Below are 14,701 nucleotides of genomic sequence, written 5' to 3' on the forward strand. Positions count from 1 at the left end.
TCCGGTCTTCTTACACCTTCCTTCTTTCCAGATATTCATCTCCTATTTGTCATACACACACACACACACACACACACACACCCCATGTATATGATAAATTTGTACATAATTGTTTGCATGTTGTCTCCTCCATTGGACTGTGAGATACTTGAGAGCAGCATCTGGGGTTTTTTTTGTTTATTTTAGGTTTTTGGGGGGGGTGCTTTCTTTGTATCCCCAGTGCTTAGCACAGTGCCTGGCACATGGTAGGCATTTAATGAATGCTTGTTGACTTCACTTTTTGACATCTCTATGGTACTCTACACACAGGGAAATACAAACAATATATCCTGAGTTGAATTGAGTTGAACATCCAGATAACCTGATAATTATCCAAACAAAGGGTAGAAGTTAAATCAGGTCCCATATGGATTTTATAATTTCTCTTCTTTGCTGTTCAACTGGCTAAACAGTGTTATAGGTTTGCATCTGACAAATGTAAATTAAGAAATACACATGCCCACCTTGCACAAGTGAGTCACTTTCAAGTGTTTGTTGATGTTGCTTGATTCCATCTCCTTTGCAAATCCCAGATGTTAACTTGAATTCAGTTTTACTGTATAAATACACCAAGTTTGTCTTTGTGATTTTCTGATACTGACCTTAACAATCCCATCATAGGCATGTTCTATAGGACATACCAACTTGGAATGAAATTTAGTGTATTTGAATGTGTTTGTGAAGGAGAGAGAATTATGTGTCCTTGGGTTATGAAAAAGATTCACTTTTCTCCATTTGAGATTAGTCCTCACAACCTTTTACATTCCTTCCCATGACAAAAGACTCCTTCCTACCTCCCTTTTCCTTCTGCAAGAATTGTTGCTCCAGCCTTTGCTACCCTGCAATTTCTTCAGTTCTAGTCTGGCCCTACTGGAGCTTCCTCTGCCAGTGCTAGCCTGTCTTTTTGAAATAAAATCTGACACAAATAGCATCATTGGAAGCACACTTCACCATAAATGACATTTTCATCTCAATTACATTGAGAAGAGGACCCAAAATGGCATTCTGGCCTTTTGCAGGTAAGAAAAGCAAGGATAAGTGGCATGTATTTTTAAAGAGATAGAGTATAGCTTTTATTTTTTTAACCACCCCAAAATTTCCAATGGTGACTGTCAATAGACCTTATGACATGAGCACTTTTTTTCTTTAAAAATGGGTTTAAAATTAAATGAGTACTTTTTGCTCTTTTCACTTTTTTACTCTTAAAAAATGTACTTATGTCAATGAAGAAACCTGAAGAATTGCGGCAGTTTTATGGTGATTATGTGTGTGTATTTTTAAAGACAAGACATCTCAAACCTTGTCAAGATCTGAACAACATGAAGTGTCATTCCCCAAACTAGGACCTCAGAAAATTATGATCACAGAAAAATAACTCAGGTACAGATGGAAAAATATCTTCATGAAATTTTGAAAAAATGAGAGCCCATTAAGAGATATCTGGCCAACATATCCCACCTTGGTGAGTTACAAGAACTGCACAGAACTCGGGGTTCATCTCTCAAAGGCATAGAGAAATTAGAGTAGCAGATGGAAGGAGTCTTTCTTACTCCCAGCTTCTCTCAAATTCATGTGACTTTAAGAAATTTGGTGAACTCTAGCACAATGATACTCTAGGTGGTAGGATCATGGAGAAGTCAACATTTCTCAAAAGCACCAAATGGTGAGAACACCAAATAGCTGATACGTTTTTGTTTTGCCTTAAAGAAAATCTTGATATATTCACATGCCTCTCATCCTACCTCAAAAAACAAATCAAAGAAGATCAAGAAGTCACACATCACACCTTCCTCTGCCAGGTCTTTTCTATCTTGTGCCTTACGTTCCTATCACTTCCCCAGAGTAAATCCACATTCAGATAGTTCTTCATAAAATACCATGGTCATGAAGGAACTGATAGACATATAAAAGCTGTATTCAAAATGCAACAACAGGGGCAGGAAACACAAAGATTTTTGTTCTGTTTTAAGGTTTTTTTTTCCTTTTTCGAAGCTCTAATGTTCGATTTTTCTCCCAAAAAATGTATGAGTGTGGCTATATATGTTTGTGTGTGTATTTGTTCGCGTACACGCACATATATCTTTTCACATTAAGTATATCAGTCCTATAAAAGACTCTGAGGGGAAGAAAGGAAACAGGGACAGAATCATAATGGATGTCCCTTAGAGAGTGAAATTGTTTGTGGCTGAAAAATTCACACTTTTCTTTATACAACAGCCCAGTGTTGCTCCATTTCACCTTTGTCACGGATGTCAGGAGGAAAAGACTAAACAATGAGGTAAACCTGACACCAAATAATAATAATAATAATAACAATAATAATGATACAAATTAGAAAAAGAGGCCAAGTCAAATGATTGTGATCTGATTTGCCTCCAAAGCTGTCAGCCAGATGTGAAAACATTGTGTGTGTGAGAGAGAGACAGACAGAGAGAGAGAGAGAGAGAGAGAGAGAGAGATATCCAGTTGAGACCCACAAGAGAAATCCCAACCCTGAGAACGTGAAACAACCAAATACAATGGAGCTGAAAAGCAGTAAGAAGATGGGCGTGATCCTCTGCTATGAAGGCTGGGACTGTGGGTAGGAAGGAGGTGGAAGTTGATTTTGTTGCTATTGTTGGCTTGTATTTAAATACTTGATAATTTGTGGCTTCTTTTGTCTTTCTGTTTGACTGGTTACAACTTTCCCCTTCATGTTGTCCATTAGTCCCAGGGCCTAGACTGGGGGAGATTCAAGCAGAAGATGGTGTTCCAGTGACATGGATGTCTGTCTGGTGCTTTCTCTCCTCAGCCAAACATCCTGGTGGTCACTGGAGGGGGGTGGTGAGGCTGAGAGCTTCCTTGGATCCACCGGCCCTCAGCTGCTCAGAACCCTTTGATGTAACAGTAGGCTTCCAGTGTGGCAAAGAGAATGTACAGGAGCCACAAGGTCACGAAGAGCAAAGTTGTGGCCAGCCTGCAGCCCCGAGGGCCACCCAACTCCCCACCAAGGTGGGGTCGTCTCCTGTATAGGAGGACGCTGATGCAGACAAAAGCAAAGATGGTGAACAGGGTGACAGAGAAGGCCAGGGTGCCCGCTGAGACGTGGAATTCCTGTCCTTTCAGGGCCCAGTAGATGGCAGCCACTGACCAGGCCAGGCCAATGCCCAGGAAGACATTAACCGCATTGCTACCCGTGACATTGCCTATGGAGGCATCTGCATATACATCCTGGATGGCGGCTGCTTTGCTGGCAAAGGTGTCTGGAATAGGGAAAAGATGGGGTGGAATAAGTGGGGTGGAAAAAACTGAGTCTTATACGTAGGAATGGCCTACCCCTTGGAGGTGAACTTCAAAAGGTGGTATGGTGCAGTGTAGTGAAAATAACAATGTGTTAGGAATTAGGAGACTCAGTTCAAGTCCTGGCTTTCATGGTCATTAGCTATGTGAATTTGGACAAATCACTTAACATCTCTAGGCCTCAATTTCCTCATCTAGAAAATGAGAGGGTTGGATTAAATTACCTCTAAGGTCATTTAAGGTCCTTTATTTCTCAAATCTGTGATCGTATGTATGACTTAAAGCCTGGGGCCATTTTAAAAATTCATTTTTACATTCCAACACTTGCTGGTCTACTTTAGCCTGTGATCCTGATTTTGACCCAAACCAGCTGGATGACCTTTGTTTGACAAGCCAGCTCAGTTCCCTGGGCCTCAGTTTGTTTATCTGTAAAATGAGGGGGCATCTATGATTCTGCGATTGACCCGATGATGTGCACTTTGGACATTTATCCAGCATGGGGTATTCTAGGACTGCGGAGTCTGTCCAGTGATTGGACAAGATGATCTCTTGAGTCTTCTAGCTCTAAAACCCTATTGTTTTTCAGGATCTGCTCTGTGGTGATCCTTGAACTCTAGGTGTCAGGGAGCTAACAAAGGTAGATGATTAGAGGTTGAGTCCTAAGGTGCGGTCGGCTCCATGGGATGGTCTAAACTAGACCAGGTTGAGTTATTTGGGATCACTGAGAGACAAGAAGGAGTCTATAACGCTTGACTGCATATGCTCTTTGAGAATAGGTGTCATGTTTTACAAGCAGCTAGGTGGCAAAGAGGATAGAGCTCCAGGCCTAGAGTCAAGAAGACCCAAGTTCAAAATCGGCCTTAGAAGCTGTGTGATCCTGGCCAAGTGTCTTATATTCCTTGTCCCTCAGTAATTGTAAAATTAGGATGATGACAGTATCTACCTCCTAGAGTTGTTGTGAGGATCAAATGAGATAATATTTGTAAAGTTCCTGGCATACAGTAGGTGCTTAATAAATGCTTATTTCCTTCCTCCCTATACCCTGTAATTAATTTTTGTAGTGCAGCAAAAGGATGGGGCTGATAACAATAAAATTTTGTATTCAGAAAGCACTTTGTATGCATTATGTTGTTGGATCCTCACACAATCACTGTGATGTAAGTAGAATTAGCCCCATTTTACAAATGAGCAAACTGAGGCTTAGAGGGAGTTGAATGACTTGATGAAAGTCATCCAAGAGGTTTTCTGGCTTTAAGTCCTAAAGGGCCTTCAAGGGATCAACCTCTTCATATTTAAGGATATCCTGAGTTTGGGCCATTTTAGGCAGGATTCTGAGGGAACGGGGCATGGTATGCGTAAAGTTCCCATTTCCTCACCGTAAAGCATTGTGCAAGATTGTTGGCTAATAAGCCTAAGAGAAACTGTTGAGAACCACTGGCCCAAGCCCTAAAATGACTGTTTTTGCTGAGGAGCAGGGATAAGTATAGCATCATACATGAGTCACATAGCATTTTCTCCCCACCAACCCCATCTTCTCAGCATCCTCTTCCCATACTCTCACCTGGGACGGAGGTGCCAAAGGCCACAAAAACAACGGCTGTGACGGAGTCCTTGAGGCCAATGGTGCAGCCAAAGTGGGAAGCCAGGTCACCAATGATGGCGGTGAGCATACCAATGATGAGGATTGAAACCACAAAGCAGGCCCAGCCATGGCAGTACTCTGTGGGGGGCACACAGGCAAATAGCACCTTCCAGAAGACGGTGAGGAAGTGCATGACATAGTCAAAGCAGGAAGGCAGCCTCTCCTCACCTGATTCATCCTCATCCTCATCTCCTGCTGGAATCAAGAAAAATGGGAGCAGGTAAAGTGTACAGAAGATCATATTTTCCACTCCTTATTCCTTCTAAATCCAGCTAACTAGCAGAGAATTTATATTCCTCTGTGTGCATGTGTGTATGCATGCATGTGCATGTGAGCATGTGTGAGCACATGTTGGCATTTAGACCTTTTCCCAAAGGGAGCAGGAAGAGAGTCCTGCAGACCCAAGAAACTGCTCCTTTAAATAGGCTATACCACAACAGACTGATATTGCTATCTCTTGGCCAATCTCAAACAGAATTTAGGTCAGAGGCTGAGATGAAGTGGTGTAGGAGGAACTGCATTTACTTCTCTACTGTAATGAAACACATGATACCAAACTGATCATAAAACCCAGGAATTGGTCATCTGTGCTTATGAGATATTAACAGATAACCAGAAAGGACAATTTTAGACACTTAGAAACTGTATCTAATCAGTGCTTCCCCCCCCCAATTTTTTTCTACTTTTTGAGGATGTCATAGTAGTATCAATAAAATGCAGAGATGATGGGAAAAGCTTTGGCAGCTTTCATCACATCAACGTGGGTCCTCCAGGAAGGAGAAAGAAAGAAAGCAGATGATCTTTCATGGACCAGGATAGATGGGCAAAAAAGAAAGCCAATAGCACTTCTCACTGTCAGGGAAAACAGAGGCATCAAACTTCGGAGGGAATAACCATTGCTGTTTTAAAAGGAGGAGGAAGAGTTCATAGGATCATAGATTTAGAACTGGAAAGGATGTGTCATCTAGTGCAATTGCCTCATTTTACTAATGGAGGTATCCTGGATTTGGAGTCAGAGGACCTGGGTTGAAATCCCAGATATTCTACTGACTACACTTACCCTCTCTGTCAAGATGTCCCCAAAACCTAAAGACAAGGCAGGTGGATCCTAATTTGAATAAGCCAAGATTGTCTACTAGGAAAAGACTCTACCTACATACAGTTGGCACATTCACCCTGTGATGGCATAGCGTGCTTGGAGTAGTCTGGGCTTCATAATAGGCAGTGTTTTATGGCAAGAAAATCACCAAGTTCAGTGTCAGAAAGCATGGAGTCCATTTTTTTCTGCATTCTGTGAGTTTTAGAAAATCATATCATCTTTCTGGACCTCAGTTTCCTTATTTGTAAGATGAAGGGATTGGAATAGACCTTCAAGGTTCCCCCCAGCTCTAATAGTCTGTAATTCAATGCTGAATTTTTTTCAAGAGTTCCCTTAAACACCAGAAAATGCATTACTCCTCTATTTTCCTTCCCCTTTGGCCTCTTTTTATCAAGGGACCAAAGCAGTGATCAGAGGGTAACAGAAGGAGAGGATGGATCCTTAGCCATTGATGCTGGAAAGTGGGTCAGCACCAAGTCTTCTCTCCGGGGCTATAACTTTACTCTGACACTGGGACCTGTGGGATATGACCTTGTGGGTTGCTATGGCAATGAAGAGTTCTGAAAGCAGCCATGGCTAGTCAGCAACTCTCTGTTCACCATTTGCTGAGAGACGAACATACTTGTGCTTTGCTGATATCGTAAGGGATAAGGAGAGGGAGAGAGGGAGAGAGGGAGAGAGAGAGAGAGAGAGCGCACACTAGCGCTGTGGTTTTCTACCTCATGGCAGTATTTATGAGTTGTGGTCTACAGCAATGCCATGGGACATCACTAAAGATAGTCCTTTGATCTCAGGCCAACAGTAAAAAAAGTGAAATATCCAGCTTCCAGTTTTGACAGGAGAATGTCTTCTTAAGGAGCTAAAACCACCTTATAATGAAGCTTGACCTCGGAAAGGAGTTGAAGAAATACACAGGTAGAGAATTCTATCACTGTACATGCTGTCAAAATTGGTTGATATGTTGGTTTGTTTTGCTGAATTGCTTTTCTTCTCCTTTTTTATTTTTTATTACAAAGGATGGTTTGCTGGGTAGGAGAGGGGGAAGAGATATATTCAGAAATGAAGGTGATATGAAAACAAAAGATATAAATGAAATTCTTTTAAAAGACACCTCCACAATTTTATTAATTCTCAAAGTTCAGAAGTAAATAGGCAAAGAATGTGTTGCCTCTCTTTTTGCAGAAAGGGGAAACTAATATACAGAGAGGGGTGTTACCATTCACCTGCACAATTGGGAGTAGGATAATGAATCCTGGCATATGGGTATCCTCAGAAATAGGAATTTCCATCTTCTCCTAAGCCATGGACCAATGTTTCTTCTTTCCCCCACTGGCTACCCCTTCTCACCAGTATTGCCCAACCTCCTTGGCATCCATAACTCTAATGCTTCTCACCTGCACTGACAGTGATGGCCTCCATGAACTGATCACGCCAGGAATGTGTCCCCACAACCAGGGCCAGGTTTGTCTTCTTGATTAATTTGTCTACTGTACTCTGTCAAAGAAATAGAAACCTGAAGCCGTGAGGTCAGAATTCTCAGGGCCCACTGAGGAATTCTATGTTATTTGGAATGGTGACAGGGGGCAAGGGGAGCAAGATGAGAGAGTGCTTCATTGCTGGAGGCTGGGGAAATTATGAATGGATTTGTGTAGGCTGAGGACTGAAAAGTATCAAAGGACCCTTCTCTCCTTTTTTTTCTTTCCTCACATTTCCCCAGAAATAATAGTCACAATAACCATTTCTAATAGGACCTGTGCTATTGCAATAAGTTTATACCACCTGAGCTTTAACAATGAAATTGTAATAATGATTATGATGAAATATGATTTAGAACTTAAAGGTACTTTAGAGATCATCTGGTCATAGGATTTTAGCATCACAGGATTTAGCTATGAAAGGGACCACAATGATCACCTTCTTCAGTATGAAGAAAAAGAAACTGAGGCCTTGAGAGGTTAGGAGACCTGCCAGTGGATACAAATGTTAAATAAGTAGCATTTTTATAATCCCTCCTAATTTCTTTAATTTGTCCTCATAACTTCCCCCTTGTGGCAGTGTTATATCCATTTCCCAGACTAGAAAGTTGAGACACAGCACAATTTTAATTCTTTTCCCCTCTTACACAGCCATTTGATGGTGGAACTGGACCTAAACCCCAAATCTCTTGCCTCCCATACCAGCACTCTTTCAATTCAATCTTATGGATGTCCTGACCTTGAATTCATAGGACTCTTCAATGATTACTTCTAATTTGGGGTGCTCGCCCAACACTGGCTTTCCCATCTCTGCTATCCTCTTGGCCTCCTCCTCCTCCATGGATAGCTTCCTGTCGGTCACATCTGCAACAAAACAAAATAAAACCAAGCTTCAGGACACTTTCCCCAGAAGCCTACAATTCAGTGCTTTGGGTAAAAGGAGCAGAGAAAGAACATACATTTCTTATGCATATTAACACCTTTATTACTTAGCACTTTTAGCAAGAAGATCCTGGTCCTTTATAGATATCCTATTAATTTCCACAGAATGATTACTGTCTTATTTTGCATATGGGAAATTCCTCAAGGAATTGAATCACATCCCCAAGTCACTCAATAAGTTACTGACAGGATCAGACATAAATCCCAAATCCTTGCCCAACATCTATCTCCAAGTCATTCTGGCTCCTGTTTTTTTAGATAAGGATGCCTCTAGCTTCCCCTCCACTGACATGCATATTCCGTCATCTTTCATATGGAAAAGTGCAACTGTTGAATGGCTGAACAATAACTTCATGACATAGTCCTGGGTGGAAAGTAAAGAACATTGGACCCAGTAGAAATGCCTGCCATATTGCATAAACAGCTGTTTATAGCGCTTCAGAACTAGGATGGTGCCAATAAAGAGAAGGAGGCAGCTTCCAGGAATATCGGCATTTAAAGAGCATGCCATTCTCACAATAAGGAATCTGGAACATTTCCCAAAAGCTTCATGAGCTTTCATCTAGTGATGCCTCAAACTAACTCCATGGGAGCTAGGCAAAATTTTCTCAAAACAATTCTGATTCTTCAACTCCAATCAGTCTCTTTGCTTCCTCCCAGAGCTCCCCCTGGGAAGTCTAGCATCCTGACTCTGTGGCCAGTAGAGACTGTTCTGGGTTGCAACAGTCAGAGGCTCTTCCCAATTATGCTGGCAAGTCCCTTTTAAGGCAGCTTCAATATGCAGACAGATATATTTTCTGTCTTAAAGAATAAGAAGTGTTTGGCAGTTTATTCTTTCCAGAGCTTAGTTTGACTTAGACACATCTAGTTCCGCATGTGCTCATACAATTAATTCTTTCATTTGGTACCTTAATTACTTCCACACCACATGCTGAGTTTCCTTGGGGATTCCTGTGTTTGAATAGTCTCAAGGTACAGAGATGCCATGAGGCCTTTCCTTTCGTTATAGCTTGATGAATTGGTGTGAGAGGGGGAAAAAAACTAACGTCAGCTCATGTTGGTGTGGGGATCCATTAAAAGGATCAAAAATGAGTGATCCACTGAGGGATTTCCCCAGCATCAAGGACGGCAATAGCTAATGGGAAATCTGAAGAATTAATTTTTAAAAAACTTTAATAGGGAGGTTGGAGCATTAATACCAAGCAGCCTCAGAACTGTCCATGGTGCTGTCTTTCCCTACTAGGTTTAAAATGCAGCCAGACTTTGATTATTCCCAAAAAAAGGTTAGGACTCTTTTATGGGAAATTGTCTTCTTGAATTTCCAGGTGAATTGACAACATTCAAATGTTTTTATTTCCTCTGGCCCCATCATCTGAGCATCTCAACAGCTAATTCCTTTAGACAACAATAGGCTATGCCTAAAGTGTAAATAAACCTGGAAGACAGTCCTTTGGACACACAATAGTGACCTGCCTCCCCTTTAGGGAGTGATTGAAGAGTCCCCTTAGGCTCCTAGGGCCACTCCATCAGATTCCTCAGAAATCAGAGCATGGATTCTGTGTGTGTGTGTGTGTGTGTGTGTGTGTGCGTGTGTGTGTTTTATTGGATGTCACTGTCTCACAAAAGAAGTGTTATACTCTGTCTGGCAGAGATGTGCTATTTTCCCCTAGGTCATATCTGTACATGGGCCACACAGCTCCTTATGCCAACATAATGAGTTCCCTAGTGACATGTCAGTGTCCCTATGTAAGTCTTTGTCTATCTGCCAATCTAGTACTATATCTATTAGGTAGAATATTGATTTACCTATTGACCTATCCACTTCTCTGTGATGGCAATCAGGTTTATTATACAGCTTTCTATATAAATTTCTGTATCTGTTTCTGAATCTCTGTCTAGGACCCTGTACCTTGTATATACTATAGCATCTAGTAAAGAGTTTTATAATATTAAATCTTCCATAATTATTTGCTGATCTACATGTCTCCAAAGCACTACAGATGCTGAGCCTCAGTTTCATCTTCAGTATGGATACTGTAGATTTTTGTTCCTTCCACTGAATTCAAACCCCAACTAGGATTTCTTGAGAGAAAGCTGAGCCAGAAAACAATTATTCTGGTCACTATTATGCACTATGATGTGACTGGAATCCTCCATGATTCAAGGGAAAGTAGGGATTACTGATGACCTGGACAGTCTGCTTGGTGTATGAGCAAAATGTATTAAAATTTGAAGACTAGGAAGGAGAGTTTCAGAGGAGGAAGGGAAGATAAAATAGAGGCTTGAAAAGCATATGAAGAGAGAACAGTTCGTCAAACTTAAAGCAGATGAAGTTATGGGTGATGACTCAAAAACCCTTTCACATGGGAAAAGTAACTACAGAGTATCCCTGGATTTCAGAAGACATCCCTGGGCTTGATTAGACAGTAAAGGCATAGAAAGGTTTAATTTCCATTACCCCACCGGCAGAGGTTGCCCACCCTATAAAAATAGTTATAAAAAAAAAAAAAAAGCTTGAGACTACCCAATGGACTTAAGTCATGCTCCCAAATGATAGATTCCCAAATTCAGAAGCCCATAAAGATGCATTCTTGCGTATAATTTGAGCTTATAGGCAGATGAAAATTGACATCCATGGAGGGTGGGGTTAGAGTAGGAAGTTAATAAGTTTTGGAGAAAAAGCCTTTTCCTCTAATCTGAAATCCTGAAAAAAAATAATTTTAATTAGTGAAAATGTTTGAAGATTTTGGTAGAACTCCATGTGACAGAATTAAACCATGAAAATTATCAGAGAGAAGGGAAAAGTAGGACAAGTAAAGATAAAGCTTCTGTAACCAAATTTATTTCTTCCCTTTTCTTGTCATCTTGCCTTTTTTTCTCTTCTCTTTTCCTTTTCTACCTCTTTTCCTCCCTTCTTTTCAAAGAAATACAGATGGATTTATCCACACCATTAAAAAAGGAACTCACTAAAATAAATGTGTGATCTATATTGACAACCCAGCATTAAGTTTGAAGGGTGGCTTCAGCTACTGAAAAATAATGTAGCACGTGCTAGCAAGAAGACCTTTGTACCTCACACAACTTCAGATGGTTCTTCACTGAAAGGTCTAAAACGATATATATGACATTTTCTTAAAAGGTAATAAAACATCTTCCTACAAAACTACATTTCCTCTTGCCTTGACCCTTTCTGCACTAAGCTATTAGCTGCAGCTCCTCTCTAATACCCAGGGGAAAGGCAATGCTAACTTTTTGCCTTGAGTCTAACTAATACTTCATAGTTGGATCCCACTCACAGAAGCATACCCCAGACTCAGGAACGAATCTCACTGTAAGCCTAAAATTTATTTCAGAATCTCTTTTAAATTAATTTGACTCCTTTCATTAGGGCATTCCAACATTTCTATTTCGAGCCAGGAGAAAAGCTTCAAATATTTCTTTGAGTTTACTTACATATTTCTTGGTATAAGTGGGTATGAAGGTCAATGATGACATTTTCAAGCATTCTAGCAGCTTGGGTCTCAGCACCAAGCAAAGGGTCTTGTACATAGTGGGTGCTTAATAATTGTTTGCTGAATTGAATTGAATTAATGAGATAGAAAATTTCAAAAATCAATAAAGTTCCCAAATTATTACATAACTGACTTTTCTAACTCTGGCTGACAGTTTGGGGTCCCCTCCACCAAAGCCCCTATAGCTTTTGAAACAAAAATATATCCTCAAAATTCATCTTCAAAAGCCTGTTTTCAGGGGCTATACAGCTCAATCTCTCGTTCTCCCATTACCTAATTGAGATATCGGATGAATTAGGACTAGGGAGGAGTCTTGTTCATATGTTCCATTTCCCATCTAAGAGTCAGAAGGTACCAGCTAAATAATAGGCCCAAAGAATTTTACATATGAAAGGGATCTTAGATGTTATAAAAGCCAACCCCTTCTTTATTCATGAATCCTTTCTGCAATGTTCCTGACAAGTGGTTATCCAAACTCTGCTTAAACACTTTCAATGAAGAGAAATTTCTTCCCTCATAAGGCTGGTCATTTCATTTTTGGATATCTCTGTCAGTAAATTCTTATCTTGAGCTAAATCCACCTTCTTCTAACATCCAACCACTGGTCCCACTTTTCCCATCTGGATGCATACAGAATACAGCTAATCCATCTTTCATATGAAAAGCCCTTCAGATATTTGGAAACAGTAGCGATGTTCCTGCCCCCTTCCCCTATAAGTCCATGTAAAAAATGATGCTAAGAATACTACTTCTGATTCAAAACTGTGTAAAATTAGTGAAACGAGGCCTCAAGCCTTTGAAGAACTTGCCAGGGTTAAATATCCTTGACATCCCCAAGTTGACTGCCAAACCTTAGTCCCTGCTATGACACAAGTGTCCCTTAAAAAGGGGCAAAGAGCAGAAACCATCTGACAACTGACAGGAAGAAAAAAGAAGAAAAACAAACCTCTTACCTGGAGACAACAGGAGTGCTATTTGAAAATGGAAACCATACAGGAAAAAGAGAGAAAATGGAAGAGAGTTAATGTCCCATATGGAAACGTTTTTTAAGGTGCCAGAATGAGGAGCGCAGTGCTGTTAGTAGGTGAGAGCTCTGCAGCCACAAGTGAACCTGTGCAGAAGCAGTAGGATGCAATCGAAGCAGATAAAAGGGGTATCCACTAGGCATCCTGGAATTCCAAATTCTCTCTTTTTTTCCATTCCCAATACCTCTGGCAATGGAATAGAGGCCAGGGCTGAATCAGGACTATTGGAAGGCTTAGGCTAGGGGAGGAGAAAGGGTTGGTCATGTGAGACATAAGGGCCTGAGTTCAACAGAACTGAAAAGAGGAAGTAAAGACAAAGCCACCATCAAAAACCAAAGGCAACAGTGCTGGGCTTACCATCAGTGGTGGGTATGATCAGAGACATGAACCCTAACAGCAATCATACATTCTAGCTTGGGAAAATGGAGCTATGATTCTATGTTTTGCCTCATGGAGGAAACTTCCTGCTCAGTCCACAGGATGGCCTCTCAAGTTGTCTGTTGGACCTAAACTGTTATAAACAGCCTCCTAGCTTCTGTCCAGGGAGGAGAAAGAGGTGGTGCAAAGCACTGCATATGTAGTACATGCTACCTTTTACTGTTATTTATTTGTTTTATGTAGATGTAACAGCAGTCTCGGGCAGCTAGGTAGTATAGTGGATAGAGTGCCAGGCCTGGAGTCAGGAAGACTCATCTTCCTGAGTTCAAATCTGGCCTCAGACACTTACTAGCTGTGTGACTCTGGCCAAGTCACTTAAGCTTGTTTGTCTCAGTTTTCTCATGGCAAACCACTCTATTATCTTTGACAAGAAAACCCCACAAGGGGTCATGAAGAGTCAGACAGGACTGAAAAATGACTGAACAACTGAAACAGTTGTCCCTGCAACTATATTGTAAAATCTTTTTGGACAAAGCCCTACTTGTGTTTCAAGACCCAGAACCAACCAATATTTTTGGTGATAGAAGACATTGTAGTTTGATGCTTTACTTCTATGGCATTTCACTATAAGGAATTCAAAGCATTGTTTCTAAAATGCCTCTGAGTTATTGGAAAATAAATAGGGGATTATGAAATTATATTAGAATGAAAGTCCATAGCAATGGAATTCAGGCTTTCTGACTCAAGTTTATTGTTCAATGCCACCAAAGTCACGTGATTTTGCTTTTGGAGAAAAATAAAGCCTGTGAAGAGGAAAAACAGAAGCTGCCTCTTCACTGACTGGGTCCAAACTCTCAGCTAATCAGCCACCCTCCCATGGAAATGACTAACCATAATACATTTAGTATGGTCAGATTTGACAGGTATGGCCCCTCTAGAAAACACCCAGTAGCCCATGGCCCTAACCTTTTATCTGTAACATTCCTCTTAGAAGGAGGTAGACCCCAAGAGCAGTAATCAAAATCAAGATCATAGCACCCCAAGATCACAGCTGACTAGAATTTCACTAAGCTCTGACAGTTGTCTCAATAAATCTGAGTCATGCTGCTCAGCAGCTACTAAGTAGGTCAGAGACATCCAGGTAGAACTGACCCTTAGTGATTCTGAACTCTGGGAGGCTACCACTTTTGGAAGCTGATGCTAGGGAATCCTGGACATCTGTGAGGAACACCAAAGCAGCATCACCAGAGAGAGAGAGAGAGAGAGAGAGAGAGAGAGAGAGAGAGAGAGAGAGAGAGAGAGAGAGAGAG

At 41.0% G+C, this 14,701-nt stretch overlaps 1 protein-coding gene across 8 annotated transcripts in view; it reads right to left on the minus strand.

The window, feature by feature from the left end:
- Positions 1-395: 395 nt before the first annotated feature.
- Positions 396-14,701, minus strand: part of LOC114030098 (sodium/calcium exchanger 3) — a 216,225-nt gene continuing 201,919 nt past the window's right edge. For 6 of the 8 annotated variants that reach the window (XM_027844784.1, XM_027844781.1, XM_027844783.1 and 3 more), the window contains 4 exons: positions 8,274-8,398; positions 7,454-7,553; positions 4,880-5,155; positions 396-3,281 (listed from right to left, as the gene is read on the minus strand). In XM_027844784.1, coding sequence (XP_027700585.1) covers positions 2,905-3,281; positions 4,880-5,155; positions 7,454-7,553; positions 8,274-8,398 — 878 coding nt within the window. In that variant the 3' untranslated portion in view covers positions 396-2,904. The remainder of the gene's footprint in view (positions 3,282-4,879; positions 5,156-7,453; positions 7,554-8,273; positions 8,399-14,701) is intronic. The other 2 variants (XM_027844787.1, XM_027844785.1) reach the window with 1 other exon arrangement.

This window comes from Vombatus ursinus, unplaced genomic scaffold, assembly GCF_900497805.2.
Source record: "Vombatus ursinus unplaced genomic scaffold, bare-nosed wombat genome assembly UNPS02014945.1, whole genome shotgun sequence".
Classification (NCBI taxonomy): Eukaryota; Metazoa; Chordata; class Mammalia; order Diprotodontia; family Vombatidae; genus Vombatus; species Vombatus ursinus.